The 15,010-nt window shown below is 42.0% G+C and overlaps 1 protein-coding gene across 14 annotated transcripts in view; it reads left to right on the top strand.

Moving 5' to 3' along the window:
• The first annotated feature begins 6,744 nt into the window (after positions 1-6,744).
• The window catches only part of PIGG (phosphatidylinositol glycan anchor biosynthesis class G (EMM blood group)), a 97,782-nt gene continuing 89,516 nt past the window's right edge, over positions 6,745-15,010 (top strand). For all 14 annotated transcript variants that reach the window (XM_066181562.1, XM_066181560.1, XM_066181558.1 and 11 more), the window contains exons 1-4: positions 6,745-6,937; positions 10,110-10,315; positions 11,341-11,550; positions 13,738-13,926. In XM_066181562.1, the coding sequence (XP_066037659.1) occupies positions 6,778-6,937; positions 10,110-10,315; positions 11,341-11,550; positions 13,738-13,926 (765 nt within the window). In that variant the 5' untranslated portion in view covers positions 6,745-6,777. The remainder of the gene's footprint in view (positions 6,938-10,109; positions 10,316-11,340; positions 11,551-13,737; positions 13,927-15,010) is intronic.

The following is a 15,010-nucleotide window of genomic DNA, read 5'->3' as shown; positions in this document are numbered from 1 at the left end:
GCTGCAGTGGTCAGGTGTGAACACAGGGACAGGTAATTGAAGTGTGGTACTGCAGATATTCTGTCTCAGGATCTTACTTCACCAGGCTTGGCCCCCTGAGACCATTCTGGCAGATTAAGTTCCCTCTGATCCCCTATGCTCCTTCATAGGGTGGGTAACAGCTGACCGCTTCCCCCCATGGAAAACACACCACTCTGCCATTGCAGAAGCAAGCTGGGAAAACCCCAAAATCAATGGTCTTGGAGAGCTAGTTGACTCAGGGCGTGGAGGAGAGAGGGCTCAGGTGTGATGACTCTAGCCCATGAAGGAGCAGCTAGACTTTTCCCACAGGGGAAGAAATGGGTACATCTGCAAGGCAGGCTGTTAATCTGTGACAAAGCTATCAGCAAGAAATTCGAAGCAAACAGCACTGGAAGAAATTTATCCTGAAACTATAAACACTTGAAAACCTTTTTCAGAATTTACTGATGCCAGGACTTGATGATGCTGATTAATTAACCTAGGTGACTAAAGACAGTTAAGTTGCTGTTTCTTCCCCCTTCACAAACACTTTTGCTGTGGTTAATTTACCAGCTGACAGTTTCTTGTTTCCCTGACCTCCCTGCAGCCACTAACACATCTTATTAAGGCCCCTTGTATAGTCTCAGCTTCTCCCTTGGTGATGACTTGGCTATTCAGCGTGAAATTTGACAAAGTGTGCACTTCAGTTAGCAAGCACACCAACAGCCTGTACTTTCGATGCCTGCCAGCCTTCCTCCCTCTCTGCTTTCTAAGCTCAGACAGTTGAAGAGTGTCTGAGCATTAAGATGAGCAGGCTTATGACGCTGGCTTGGCACAGCATGGCAATTCCCTGCAGTGAAAAGCAACACATAAAGACCTCTCTCCTGCAAACAAGTGCAGTAAGAGGTATCAGAGAAGAAGCTGGTTTATGAAACAAGAAGTGCTTACATTACACATTGGTATTTTTTAACACAATGTAGTGTTTAGCTAGTAAAAAATAACTAGGCCTAAAGTAAATAGAGGCAGTGTCATTGAACATCTGGCACCTGCAGGTGAATCACTTCAAAAAGAAGGCTTCAGCTTAAAGAAGAGAAAGATGTGAGGCAAGAAGTCTACAGAGATAATAATCTGCTTTACCAGGATGTTTTAGGAAGATTATTTTAGCAAAGTATGTCAAATGTCATGGAAGAATGTAGCTACATTTCCTACTTCATTGTTGTAATTGTTTATCACCATTGCTCATAGGGACATGGAAAGAGGATTTCTGCAGCATGAGAAATTCTCAGTAGGACAAAACTCATGTGACTAAAGAAAGCCCTATAACACTAGGCAGATCTGGCAAGCAAGGAGGACTGGAGGGAGTTGAAGTCATCACCTGCATGCTGAATATAATGTACTAATGTCATGGAGAAGCAGTAGCTAAGCAGGAAGGGGAACAGTTCAGTTTCTTGCAGTTGCAGGGAGGAATTGCTGGATTCCCTGGTAACCCAAGATGCAAACATTTGGTTGTTTTGCACATGTTTCTGGATGGGATGCTTTGGCACCTGATAAGGTGTTAGCTTACATAACAGGCAGTTTCCTTGGTAGGGGCACTGAAGAAGTCTGTTTGCTGTTTCCAGTCCTCACTAAATCTGGAAAATCCTAGTATCACTGGGTTCCCTGTTCATTACCTCTCTAAAAAATAGCTAAGGCTGTCAGCAAGAGCAGGAAAGAGACTGTCAAACATAAAGTGACACTGCAAAAGCTTTTACTTTAGGAAGAAAAAGCAGATTGGGAAAGAAAATGGGACTAAAGGAAGGGACAGCAAGATGAATGGGTAAAATTGTAGGGAGGGGAGATAATGGTTAGTCTCCATGTGTCATGAAAAGATGTTGCTTCAGCTGAACCTTGATTTGGCTCCTTCTCTCAGTGCCTGCTCTGAATGACTGGCATTACTCTAACTTGTGGAATCTGCTGACATTTGGTTCAAGTTTCAGACACATATACTACCAGAATCAGTCCATCTACTTAAATGGTTTTGGAAGTTTTCCTTGAGGTTTTACTCTTTTTCATTCATGTTTTAACCAGTTCATTAAGACTGAATGAAAAACTTACCTTGGGTCAGCATCCCACAACCTGTTCTAATCTGCAGCACATACGGGGTTCATGCTCAGTGACCCCAGTTTATGACTGCAGCTGTGAGAGAACCTGCCTGGGTGAGTGCACAAATGCAGCTCTAAAGTCAGGGCTTTCTTAAGCAGGAATGGCTAGTTACATCTCTGTACAACCCTGTGTAGAGAAAAAGGGATGCAAATATTGTGACTAAAACACGTAAGCTTTGAGTGCAAGGTTCTAGGGGAAACTAACAAGCAACTTCTTTCTTCAATTAGTTCTTGCTCTGCAGCTTTGCTTCCCTTCAAAAGCAAGTAATCTCATACTGCAGCAAGTAACAAGTCTGAAGCCTACAGAAACAAGCCAGGCTTTGGCTTCCTGCAGCTCACCAGCTCAGGGGTTATCAGGGGTTATCTTCTTCAGTGATCCCTGGTTGCCTCAATCTCAAATCCCATAAGCTCTGCAAGCAGGGTTTCCAAAATAGCTAAATCTGAAGGCAGACTTCTGTGCATGTGTGTGCACATATGTGCGTGCACAAAGACAGACAGACAATTATTTCATGCGGATAAAGCTATTTAATTATTTCTCAACATTTTATTATCTATGTGAAGAAATTCCTGTTCAGTGTCAGATTTCAGAAGCTGGGTTTACAATGCAGGGCTTCTGGTTTGTCTTCTGCCTCAGCAACTACAAATCTCTGGAGGAGGGAGAGTCACACTTCAGCAGACAGTCTTTCATAATCTTTTCTGATGTTTTACTGTGGCTTAAACACAGCAGAGACCTGACATACATTCAAATAGCATGTACTGAAGAATGGAGAAATGATAGGAGAGAAAAAATTACTGTGTCCTTCTGAATTTTTAACTACATCACAGTGCTTTCAGAATGTCAGATCACCTTGGGAAGTCTCATTTTTATTACAGCTTCACTTAATTTTGAATTAATTCTTCCTCACACCCCTTGTATGTAAAAATGATTGCTTTTACTTAATATATGTCAATTTTGCCACTGTTCATATTCCTGCTCATCTTGTGTGTTCCCCAATACAATATTAAATGTATTAGGGACAAGTTTAAGAGGTATCACTGATTACAGAAAAGAAATGCTAGCTTAAACCACTGACATGAGGTATTCACATATCTGACATTGTCAGTGTCAGAAGAAATGTGCAGGTTTCACATAAACACACATACTCAGAAGTGAAATCCTGTTAAATTAGGCTCAGAGAGGGAGAAAAATTGAGGCAGTTCAAAAAGCAAGGGGGTGAGCTGCAGAAACACAGAACTTATCAGCAGCATGTAAACAGGCCTGAGAGCAAAACTACAAGGGAATTAGTCAAAATAAGGCTAAGTAAGAGAATGGGAAAGTTGAAGAAAACCTGAGAAAACTGACTGCATGTTGTCTGTATTTCAAACTAGAGAAGAAGGGAAGATAGGGCCTGTTTTTCTAGCCAAACTGTGAAATATAATAAGTGAAAGAATCAGGAGAAAAGCAGCTGGGGAAGTAGACATGCTGCACGCTGACTAATGGGCAATGTTTCATTAAGTGCTGGCGGAGGACAGAGAGAGTCTTGGAAGGGGGTGTGCTCCTCCCTCATGGGGCATACCAAATTTTTATCTTACCTGCTTTTTACTGGTTGCCTCAGTAAAGAAAAGCCTGAGGGATGCCAGAGTGACTTACAATATCACCTGGCTGCTTCAAATGTTGGTTGCAAAGACACTCACCAAAATGTGTTCCTACTGGTTCAGCAGAACCAGTGGTACATACGCCGTTTGAAGGCCAGGCATGGTTGGCTTTTGGTCTGCTGATTTCTCAGCAGATTTGGGAAAATGCCTCTAGAGAGGGCTTTGCACAGAGCACTAAATTCCTTCTTCTTCCTCAACACACAGAGATATATGTTTGCTTGACTGGCTTTTTACAACAGCAGCAGTAGCAATGTGCTCCCCTGTAGGGAGAGATGCAAATTCATCTCCCTCAGGGGTGGGTTGTACTGTGCTCTAAAATGCTTGCTGGCTCTGATGAAACAAAAGCCTTCTGAATCACATGAACTGCACTATACTGTGCCTTTCCTGACACTCTGACATGAACCTCTAACTTTTCTAAGGCTATTTAAGTCAGCTAGTACCCCTTGACATAAATTGATGCATGCAATGCTGATTGTGTGCTTGCAAACTGGGAAGCACACAAACACCTCCTCTGAATGCTCATGAAATTACCAGCTCTCAAGGCAGAAATGTGCTATCCACAACAGAGGAGGTTGCACCCAAGAGCTTGTGAAACGGTCACAGCAGTGCACAGCAGTGATTGTCAATATATTACGTTGTAACATGCTTGTAGACTCACAGACAGTCAGATTTAGTCTTGTACAACGCTCAGGATTCTTCCCGTGTTTGACCCCTGCAGTTAAGTGCTACAGTAATGGACTTGAAAGCATGTTGCTGCAAGAACTTGTCAAATGGTGAAGGGAACTCAGTAAATACTCAGTGATAGGTCCCAGGGAGTGTGAATCACATGCTAGATACTGTTCTTATGTCTGTGGAGAAATCCCCTTGCCTCAACTCAGAAATTCTGATCTTATGTGGGAATTTGAAGGTTTGAATGATGGGAGAAAGATGCAGTTTGGGGAATTTCCACTTACTGAAAGGGAAAGTAAGCTTTACATATGAAATAAAAGGAAGATAGACATTTCGGAGATGGTGTTTTGTGATGCATAAACATTGCCTACATTAGATTGCTTTATTTGTTAGGCAACCTTTCCTAGTTTCTGATTGGAGAGTCTCACTAGGTCAACGTATAAGGAAGAGGAAAAACACCCATAAAAAGCAACAAATACAGCATTTCTTGGACAAACAAATAATGGAACATCAGGGCACATTGCCTAAAGCCAGTTTAAAGTTTGAATACTATGGCCCAAAGTTACCTTTTGCCATTTCCCACTGACTCAAGCAACGTTCCTTGCATGTTTTTTTCTGAATTTCATTGCCCTGCTCATAATCAGCTCAAGTTAATTACTGAAAACTAACTTTCATGGGTCTTCAAAGTCATGCTCCTGCAAAGAAACAAATAAATAGTGTCTGCAAAAATGCAGGTTTTTTCGTTCTTTTTAATAATGGTTTTGGGTCATATTAAGAAATGAAAAATGTTAGCAGTATTCTCAGTAGAAGCATGAAATGGTAAAAGCGGCCAGAAAAAGCACTTAGGTAGCCTAAAGGTAGCATAGTGCTCAGGGATGCTCAAATGTAAAAAGCATGAATCCACAGGACTCAGGCTCCTTGATTTTTTTCTCTGTATTTGAAGACTCTAGGAAAGGCCAGATACAAAGCTTTTATCCTGAACCTACTCACACATGCTTCTCACATCACAGCAACTTCACAGCGTGGCAGGTGTTGCAAACCCCAGAATTAACAGCTGACCAGTGAAACTGGCAGTAAAACCACATATTGACCAACTGCAGCAGGCAAACATTTTTCAAAGTACGGTACAACGCATTTGGCCTGTGTTTACACAAAACAGATCATGCTTTGTGCTGAGGGAAAATACCCAGTGGGAAAACCACTCTAGAGTCTGCTCACATGGTTCTTTTAGGTCACACAGGAGCGCAGGCACACAGCTGTGGGCAGTGGTTGCAAACAGGTGCCATGCCAGCAGCAGTGCACCTTTGTCCTGACTGAACACAAGGAGACATGTCCCGGTGTAACTGGAAGTGCAGCTGGCAGGGTGCTCTGCTTGTGGGGTCAGGGAAAATGTGGCAGTCACAGGTAAAGCCAAGGACTTGTGCACACTGCAGAAACGTGCCACATTTTCCCAGCACAGTAGTGGGCCATACAAAAACTACCTGGTAGAAATGAGGGGCAATTTTCTTTGGCAGAATGAAATTTTGAGGCTATCTTCCTATTTCACTATATATGGTGGGACCAGTATAAACCCTGCTTCACTTTGCAGAGCATCTTTGGTTTCCTTTTTCAGAAAATTTAAGTTTTAAAATTTACTTCTCATTCCTCTGCTATGATCTGCCTGCAGTCTATTTCCATTCCAACGGAAAGGCTAAAAGATATAATTATTCAATTTTATTAAGAGGCGTGTGTTTGCGTGGGGAAAGATTCTGCTTGCCATACACCTGCAACAGCATTTGACCAGGGCTCTTTCCTCACCTGCCGAGCACTCCATCAAACCTCCTTTCCCCTCACGCCGGGGAACGTGGGATGGGATGAGGGTTTGGAACGCGGGGTGCAAGGCGGAGTTGGGTCGCAGGTGTGGGACGCGGGACTGGGAAGCAGGATGGGATGCAGGAGTGGAAAGTCCGGCTGCGATGTAGAGATGGGATGCGCAATGGGACGTGGGCCCCCGAGGCAGGATGCGGAGGTGGGACGCGGGTCCGGCAAGTGGGTCCGGAAGAAGGATGCGGTCCGGAGGCGGGTCCGGAGGCGGGATACGGAGAAGGGGCGTGGGGGGGGATGCGGGACTATACTTCCGGTTCGGTGTTGCCATTACGCGCTCGCGGAGGGGCTGCCGGACCACTGGCCAATAGCGAGGCTCGGCGGCAGCGCGCGGTGGTCGCTGGTTGGCGGGTGGCGTGCCGGAGGCGGGGCCAGACGGGAGGGGCGGTGCGTCGCAGGCACCGCCCCGCAGAGCCGGGCAGTGCTGGTTGGGCCGGGTTGGTCCTGTGGTCGCCGGTGTCCAGGCAGGATGCGGCTGCGCTCGAGCGTGTTCGCCTCCTCCTGCCTCCTCGTGCAGGCCTTGGGGGTCGCGCTGTTCCTCCGCGGCTTCTTCCCAGTGCCCGTCAGGTCCGTGCCCCGCAGAGAGGCCCGCGCGGACCCTCCCGCCGAGCCGGCCCCGCCCGGCCCAGGTAACGCGAGCAGCTGCCGGGCGCGCCCCGTCTCTCGGTGTCGCGGAACATCTTTCTGTAGCGCCCTCGTGTTTCCCGACCACTTTCCGGAGTAGTTTAGAACTTTACTGGTTTTCACGGAGTTGCGGATCACAGGCAGGAGTATCTGCTCGCAGTCGAAAAGCCTAAAGCATCAACTGTCACTTTTTTGAAGGGTGTGCTTTCCTGTCGTTTTGTTTCCCTTTCCCTGACTCTGATGGAGCCGTGATACCCGGTCCTGTTCATTGGCAAGTTGTTTGCATTAAGTGATGCCGCGTCAGCTGAAACGCCTCACACGTTTCCTGTGATCATTCGGCGGCTGTGCTCTTTCCGAGGTTCATTGTTTCTGTGATTTTTCTGGGGCGTGTGAGTGTCCTAATGCCACCTCAGTGAGACTTTTAGCACCTCAGTAGTGACAAAGCAGCTGTAGTAATGCAGGTTGCATATGCACAGTATTGCAGCCCATCACCGTTTCTGTGAAATCACTGTCTTTACACGTCCTGCTCTGTTCCAGAGCTGAATTTGTGAAACCAAAACTTTCAAGAATCTTTTTAAGGTGTCAGTAGAGGATGCGCTAATAATGTAGTTGTCTTATATGTTCAGTCACAGATTGTATTAAAGGACTGTGAAGAGGACTGTGTACTTGAGGGACTGTTTTTCACCAGTTTGGAGCTTGTGGAATGAAACTTCAGGGTCGCTTGGCAGCTGGATTGAGTACTATTTTGCTCATACAAAGCTCTTGATTGGGACACCTACGTAGGGTTAACTTTGTGGGGCAGGACTGTAACTGCCAAACTGGGTCTTTAGCTGCCTGATATTTAGTGTTGATTCTTCTGAAATGTGTGACATTACACCTGTGGGGACAGGCTTACTTAAATTGTGAGACACAGTGCAGAGAACAGAAGGTTGTGTGATTTAGAGTGTGATGTGCTGGTATTGGTTAGGCAGGAACACTGAAAGAATCTAATCTGGTAACAGACTGAGTGGTTTCTGCTGAAAGGCAGGTTGATTTTTAGCTGGAGTTTACCAAGACTGTCATAGGCTGCTGTGAATGAAATATTGCATTCACATGTGATTATTAGCGGGACACTAACGTAGAAGGTGACTGGGTGGGAAGGAGAAGTCAGACAATTTGGTTTTGAAAGGACTGGTTTGTGTTGAAGAGTGGAAGTGTGCGCCACAGGGCTCTACAAGCAGTTTAAATTGAGGCATGTGGTGAGTGAGCCTAGGTGTAGTAGGCAAAAATGTGACAGTAGAGTACTTGCTTTCTGTAGTTCTTGGTTACAATGTGCTTGCAGAGTGATGTCTGGATGATAAGGTCTAAAGGTAGGGTATTGCTTACTAAACCATGATGCAGAAGGCTTTCAACCTCCTTTAGACCTATTCAGAAAATAATATTTTGCAGTGCTTCTGTAACTCCTGAATGTTTAACTTTGTGAGTCGTGATTGCGACTGGATGCATGCTGTCTTGGCTGTGAGAAGGCTGTGATACAGAATGCTTGCAGCACGTTATTGTAATAAGTTCTTGGTTCATTTAAAGTACCTGTTTTCTAAGTAACCCTGGCAGAGATAAATGAGCATGTTGCATGGCAAGACGTGGACAATGCGTTGCTTTACCTGCCTTACAGTAAATATTTTCACATGGCTTGTAAATGACTCAAATTCATTTGATCTTCTCAACACTCTAACTTTCTGATAAATCACACTGCAGGAGGAAGTTAGGAGTAGGGTATATGTGTTTGTGATCTGAACATTCTTGGTCTCCAGCAAGCTTTCTTTCACTAAGCATGTGGATAAGGAAAAGATACAACTCACAGAACATCCAGTGGTACCTTCTTGCTTTTCATGGAGAGCCAAAGTATGCCTGCTAAATTGATAATTTAAGTCCTGGAAAAACAAAATTACCAGTTTAATTAGGATTGCTAGCAGTTAGCATTTTGTTGTTGAGATTTCCTTCTTCTTCCTGCTGTGCCCACCTGCCCCATTTCCTGATCTGGAAAAATCACTAGCAGTAACTAGTCTGTAAATGTCAGTCTATTGATGCTTATCTATGTACCCCAAAATACAATTTTTGAGGTTGTTTTTGATACTGTGTTAGACACACCATTATCTGCGTGTTAGACACACCATTATCTGCAAACTTTCCAAATTGTCAAGCACTTAGGCAGAAAAAACCTTTACTCTAAAGGACTGTAAAACATCTAACTCTATATAATGCATGTACTGAGAAGTCAATTCAACACAATGGTGTCTGGGTACAGGCCTGTGGGTGGGATACGTTCTGCTTCCATTTTGCCCTTCTGTGTTTTTTCCTGATAGAGAAATGAGACTTGTTGAGGTCGGGGCAAAAATGCTGCTGTAAGGCCTGAATGCCACCAATATGGATCAAGTTCAATGCAATTGAAGAGTTGCTGTGGCCAGAATAAAGTCCATGCAAGAGGTGGGCTTGGAGGCACGGCGTTGCCTACTACTTGATGCACAACAGCATTTTTCTGTACCTGCCTATATACCCTGTTCAGGGAATTCTGGAATTGGATTTTGGCCCTGCAGCTGCCATGACTGAACTAGCCTGTCATACATTCTTCTACGTTGGAGGGATTGATGTGCACAGATCAATTCATACAAGTGTCTGTGAAATTCAAAGAAAGTCTTTTTTTTTTGTAAACTTCCTGTTATCTTACGGTGAAATTTCATAAAGAGGCAATTCTTTATGTTGTGATGTGCAAAATTGGGTATTAGCACAGGTGAATGCTGTGTCTTTTTTCTGACAGAAGTTGTTTGTCAGATACAATTAGTTCAGCTTTACTGAAGTAGCAAGAGAGAAGATATCAGCTCTCCCTTCTTATTACTTTGAACACTCTCCATTTCAAAGCCATTCCTTACTTTTCCCAGTTTCAAGTCACACATTCCATTCACAACTTGTTTTACTTCATAGAGGTATTGGAGTTGTGTTTTTCCTTTTTGGGATGGCTTGAAAACCCATTTTCCTCAGATTACTTCTCAGGTTTTCTGTTTGCACCTTCTCATTTCTGGATGTAGAATTAATAAAGAAATTGAAAGCACTAATTTATGTGGTGAAGTTGTCCTTTAACTTCTGTCTAGTCTTTGGTAAAATATGTTGATGACTTTTATATGCCCTGTTTTTGTTGCTTAGGAATGGTTTCTAACTGGACCAAGATTCCTCCACCGCTTTTCAAAAAAATTGTCATTGTGCTGATAGATGCTTTGAGAGATGACTTTGTGTTTGGATTCAAAGGTAAACAGTTCATGCCGTACACTACTCAAGTTGTCGAAAAAGGGACTTCCTACAGTTTCATTGCTGAAGCCAAGCCACCCACGGTGACTATGCCTCGGGTTAAGGTAAGTGGGTTTTTTTTCTATCGTTTCATTGGAGAAGCTTTTCAAGTATGAGTTGTTTCATATACTTGGAGTTGGCATAAAGGACGTTTGTGGTGTTAGTGCAATCTATGGCTGAATGTCTCTTTGCTGTAGTAGTGCATCTTATAGAGTCCTGATTTGTCATGGGCAAGAGGTTACGGTCAGATAAGGCCCTAGTGCAGTCTAAAGGATTGACATAGCCTTTTTATATGTAGTCATGGGAAGGCAGTAGTCTCTTATTTGTGCAGCTTTTCAGTTGTCTTCTATCTAGGAACATTTTTATTGTATTTCTCTGTGTTTTTGTAACTTCCAAGAGAAAATCCAGTTTAGTATAAAATTGTTTTGTCATAGGGATGTTTCTGAACAGCTTAAAAAGGAAATTCTGCCAAGTTCCAGGTAACTAAAAGATGAATTGTGTTGGTGTCATCAAAATGCTTGACCATACAGGCTTGTCAGTGGTAGATCTGAGTAACAACTCTGCACTGAAGAAGCTGAGGGGATGATCATTGGTAGGTCAACTAGCAGGCGAGTGAGAGGGTGAGGGGAAGACAGCCTGGTAGCTCCTTATAGGTGGACTTCATTGCTTTTTCTAGAAGTTTCTTACTTACTGTTTTGAAGCTACTGTTGTTAATGTTGAGTTGGTTGACTTACACCTAAATTGTCTTTTGGTGGTTTAATGACCAGTAAATGAAACAAATGTCACCTGTCATAGGTGGTCTTTTTTCTGGCCATTAATTTAGACAGTAATATTTTTACCTTCTTTAAAGCAGTTACCTCTGACATCAGCTAGTACTGTGTTGTGGCAGATGAGGTTATGTGGCAAGACAGCTTGTGTTCTTTTATTTTGTTATGTTTCCTTATCAAAAATATAATTTGTCTGCCATCTGGCTTATTGCTTCCTCCTGTTTACATTGCTGAAAATGTAATGCTTCCTCCTGTTTACAATGCTGAAAATTCTGAGGACTGAAAATTTCTTGTTTAATGTGTCTCTTTTCTTGTTTCATTAGGCTTTGATGACAGGTAGCATACCTGGTTTCATAGATGTTGTTGTGAACCTCAATTCTCCAGCTCTGTTGGATGACAATCTGATATGGCAGGCAAAAACAGCTGGGAAAAGAATAATATTTTATGGTGATGATACTTGGGTCAAATTGTTCCCAAAACACTTTGTGGAATATGATGGAACAACATCATTTTTTGTGTCAGACTTTACAGAGGTGAGAGGCTTTGTATGATCCCAAGTTAAATAAAGTGAGTACAAACAAACAGTGTCAGTTTCTAAGAATGAGTGAGTAACCCTTGTTCTGAAATACTCACCTGGCAATTGAATAGAAATTGAATTTGTATGTCTTTTTGGTGTGGGCACTGTAAAGCTAGGCATTTCAAACCTTCATGCATATGCTGTAAAAAGTTTTGGGATGAAACAGTACTTATCAATTTATCACTGTAACTTTCCTAAACATACCATTTTCTCACAAAATCTGTTGTGGTTGGAAGTTAGACTAGTTGCTTTGTTTAAAAATTCTATTATACACATTTTCAGTTTGCTATCAGATATTTTTAGTTAGTGCAATCCTTAAAAGGTCCATTAATATATTAGCTTGGTCTCTTAGAGGTATACTTTTATAGTAATGCATCAGTTTTCTAATTGCAGTGGGAGCATTGTTTTTGTTGTGAAAGAGGGAGCATAGAAAGTAAGTGAAACAAATTCTGAAAATTCTTACTCTGGGCACATTAGAAGAGTAGATGCTTTGGCAAATTTACCTCATTTTTGAAGCTTTATGATTTGTAAAACCTCAAGCCATTGATTTGCTGCTACTGACTGAAGTATTTTATTGTTTAAGGGAGTTAGAAAGGTCTAATGTGAATTGGAAGACATGTTTAATTGGTTATACTGATAAGACTTGCAAAAGCTTCAACCTGAAGTAAAAAGTACAAACATTCTACTGGATCTGTGGTTATGTGGCTTTCAGGCTCTTTATGGAGTCCTTATGCAGTCTTAATATAGTCTATTAAACACACAGCTTTTTATAGTTTTTTTGCTAGTTATATGCAGACTCAACAAAGTAGTATCACATGGGAAATATTGTAGGTATTTTTAATAACTGAAGAGAATATATGCAACTAAAAATGTATTGTCAACCTAAGCAAGGGAACAGGTGAATTAGGCCCTAAATAGCACTTTTCAAATAGTTTTTCTTTCTCACTATGTTGTCAGTTGTTTTACTGTACAATCTTCTTGTGTTTGCACACTAGCAAAAATGGAGTTGAAACATCAGGGTTTGTTGTACCCTTGAGGTTCCCATCACTAAACTGAGACTTTCTGCTGTTCTTGGGATACTTGATGTATCACATGTGAAGTGATAATATGGAGTGTGAAGGATGAAAGTGACTGAAGAGTTCTTGGAACAGTTTTTAAAGGTTTCTGTGGAAGCTCCTCAACCCATTTGCCTTGTCTGTATGTGTCTTGGTTTAGATAGACAGGTATCTGCCAGGGAGGATTGGAGTCTCCCTTAACATGTAAGCCCCTCCCCCCTTTTCCAAATTATCATAAATTTGCAATTAAAAGGCTGTCAGGCAAAGATTTTGGGAATAGGTATAGCAGTTCTTTACTAGGGATATAAAAATACAGATGTTGTAGTACAGAAGAATAAGCAAACAAATAAACAAACAAGAAATCCTAGAAAAAACCCTGACAGAGTCAGAAATACAACCTGACACCCTGTTAGTCAGGGTATTGGAAGCAGTCCACAGTAAGCCCTCCTGGAGTGGCAGATGTGGTTCTGTTGGAGTAGAGATGGTCCCGTTGAAGAAAAAGGGTCCAGTAATGGTGAGATGGGTCTGGTCTTCCTCCAGGGATCCGGTGGAAAAACTGGATCCCTAGTGGGACTGTGGCTCCTTTTTATCTAGGGTAAGATGGTTTGGCTCCTCCTCCCTGTGTGGAGCAGCTTACAATAGTGCAGTGTAATGTGTAATGTCATTGATGAGCTCTTAATGGTCCATTAGCAGAAGACATTCCCATGGAAGTAGTGAAACAATGAAGAGAGATAAGTAGCACTCCACCATCTGATAAGCGACACTGACCCATTTGGGCAAAGATAAGCAATTCTGCTCCACCCAGATGGAATAGAATAATATGCTCTTTACAAAACCCATGACAGTATGTAATCTTACGTGTCCTTACCAGAAAAGGTTAAATGGGGTGAAGAATCTATTTTGTAAGACAAATGTATTTGTCTGCTTGACATTGAAGTAAAATCAGTTTTTTTTTTTCTTATTAACATTGCGAGTGGCTGTAATCTTGTCAACTTCTATGGAATTTTCATGGGTAGTGTAGATAATTTTTTTGTGCTTTTTACAAGAGGGAATTTTATTACTTCATAGTTGTTTTCTTTTTCTTTGAGGTTGATGATAATGTTACCAGACATTTGGATAGAGTGTTAAAGAGAGAAGACTGGGATCTCCTAATACTACATTACCTTGGGTTGGACCATATTGGTCATATGACTGGGCCAAACAGCCCATTAGTGGGTCCAAAACTTCGCGAAATGGATAACATATTGAAGAAGATTCATATTTCCCTTCTTTCAAAGGTAACACAGCTTCCTCTTGGGTCAGTGTCTGTTAGTTGTGGACTGATGTTAAAATTCCTGCTGGTTGTTGGTAGCTTCTTTATTCATAGACTGAAGTGTGTATTCGGTTCCTTGTCTGCCTGAGCCGTTTCCCAGTGTAGCATTTTTAGGGCTTTGGTGGCTGACCTTAGTAACATCTGTTAACAGCCTCTTCTGGGCAGCTGTGGGAAATAACACCCTCTTGGTGTGTGGGAAGCAGAGAGGAATGCCTGCCAAAATTCTTCCATCACTTGTGAAGTAAAATGGTTGTTGGTGTGCTTTCTAGTAATGAAATTCTGCAGAAGGAGTAATGGGCATGCGTAGCTAATGGCTCTGATGTCCAGAATTATGAAGGCATACCTAATTCTAGATATTTGATAAAATCAAATAGAAGTGGTCTTAATCTGCTTTTTTTGTAGTGAGTGTAGCACATCTGAATCTGTTTTCAGATTGGTAAATACTGGTTGTCACTTTGCTAAGCTGTCACCCAGCTAAGTCTGAAATACCAAGTCCTAGTTCCAGGTGGCCTGAAGATTTTTTTGTTGTTTGTTTTTGGCTACTGCAATTCAGAATAGCTGATCATGAAATTTCAATAGTATTTTTAGTCAAATGGATATTACTACATGAAAAGAAAGGTTAATTCCTGTGTGTGGAAGTTCTATGAATGTTACAGTTATTTTGCTGCTGTTTGTTAGTATCTTTGGTTTTGCCATTTATATTCAAACCTTTATGTCAGTTTTAGAATACAGCATAATAAAAGCACCTTATTTTTTGGATAGAATAGATACTGGTAACAACTAGAGATGATAAAAGCTACTTCGTTGTTGATTGACTGTTAATTTTCTGTGACTTTGATTTGTTAGCTCAAAATTCTTGGACAGGCCTCACTTAAGTTTCTGTTTCTCTTTACTCAGGAACATGCACATCATTCAACATCATTCTTCAACAATCGTTAACAATTAGTCTTCATTGCCTGTCAGGTTTCAACCCCAAATCAGTCAGATTTCAACCCCTAAAGCCCTTGGGAAAATAGAAACCCTATTAGAAATAGGATTATTTTTTAATA

This window comes from Chamaea fasciata, unplaced genomic scaffold, assembly GCF_029207755.1.
Source record: "Chamaea fasciata isolate MVZ Bird 193981 ecotype frontalis unplaced genomic scaffold, bChaFas1.0.hap1 SCAF_4, whole genome shotgun sequence".
Lineage (NCBI taxonomy): Eukaryota > Metazoa > Chordata > Aves > Passeriformes > Sylviidae > Chamaea > Chamaea fasciata.
Note: the sequence above shows the minus strand (reverse complement) of the source record. Positions and strands in the feature narration are given on the sequence as shown.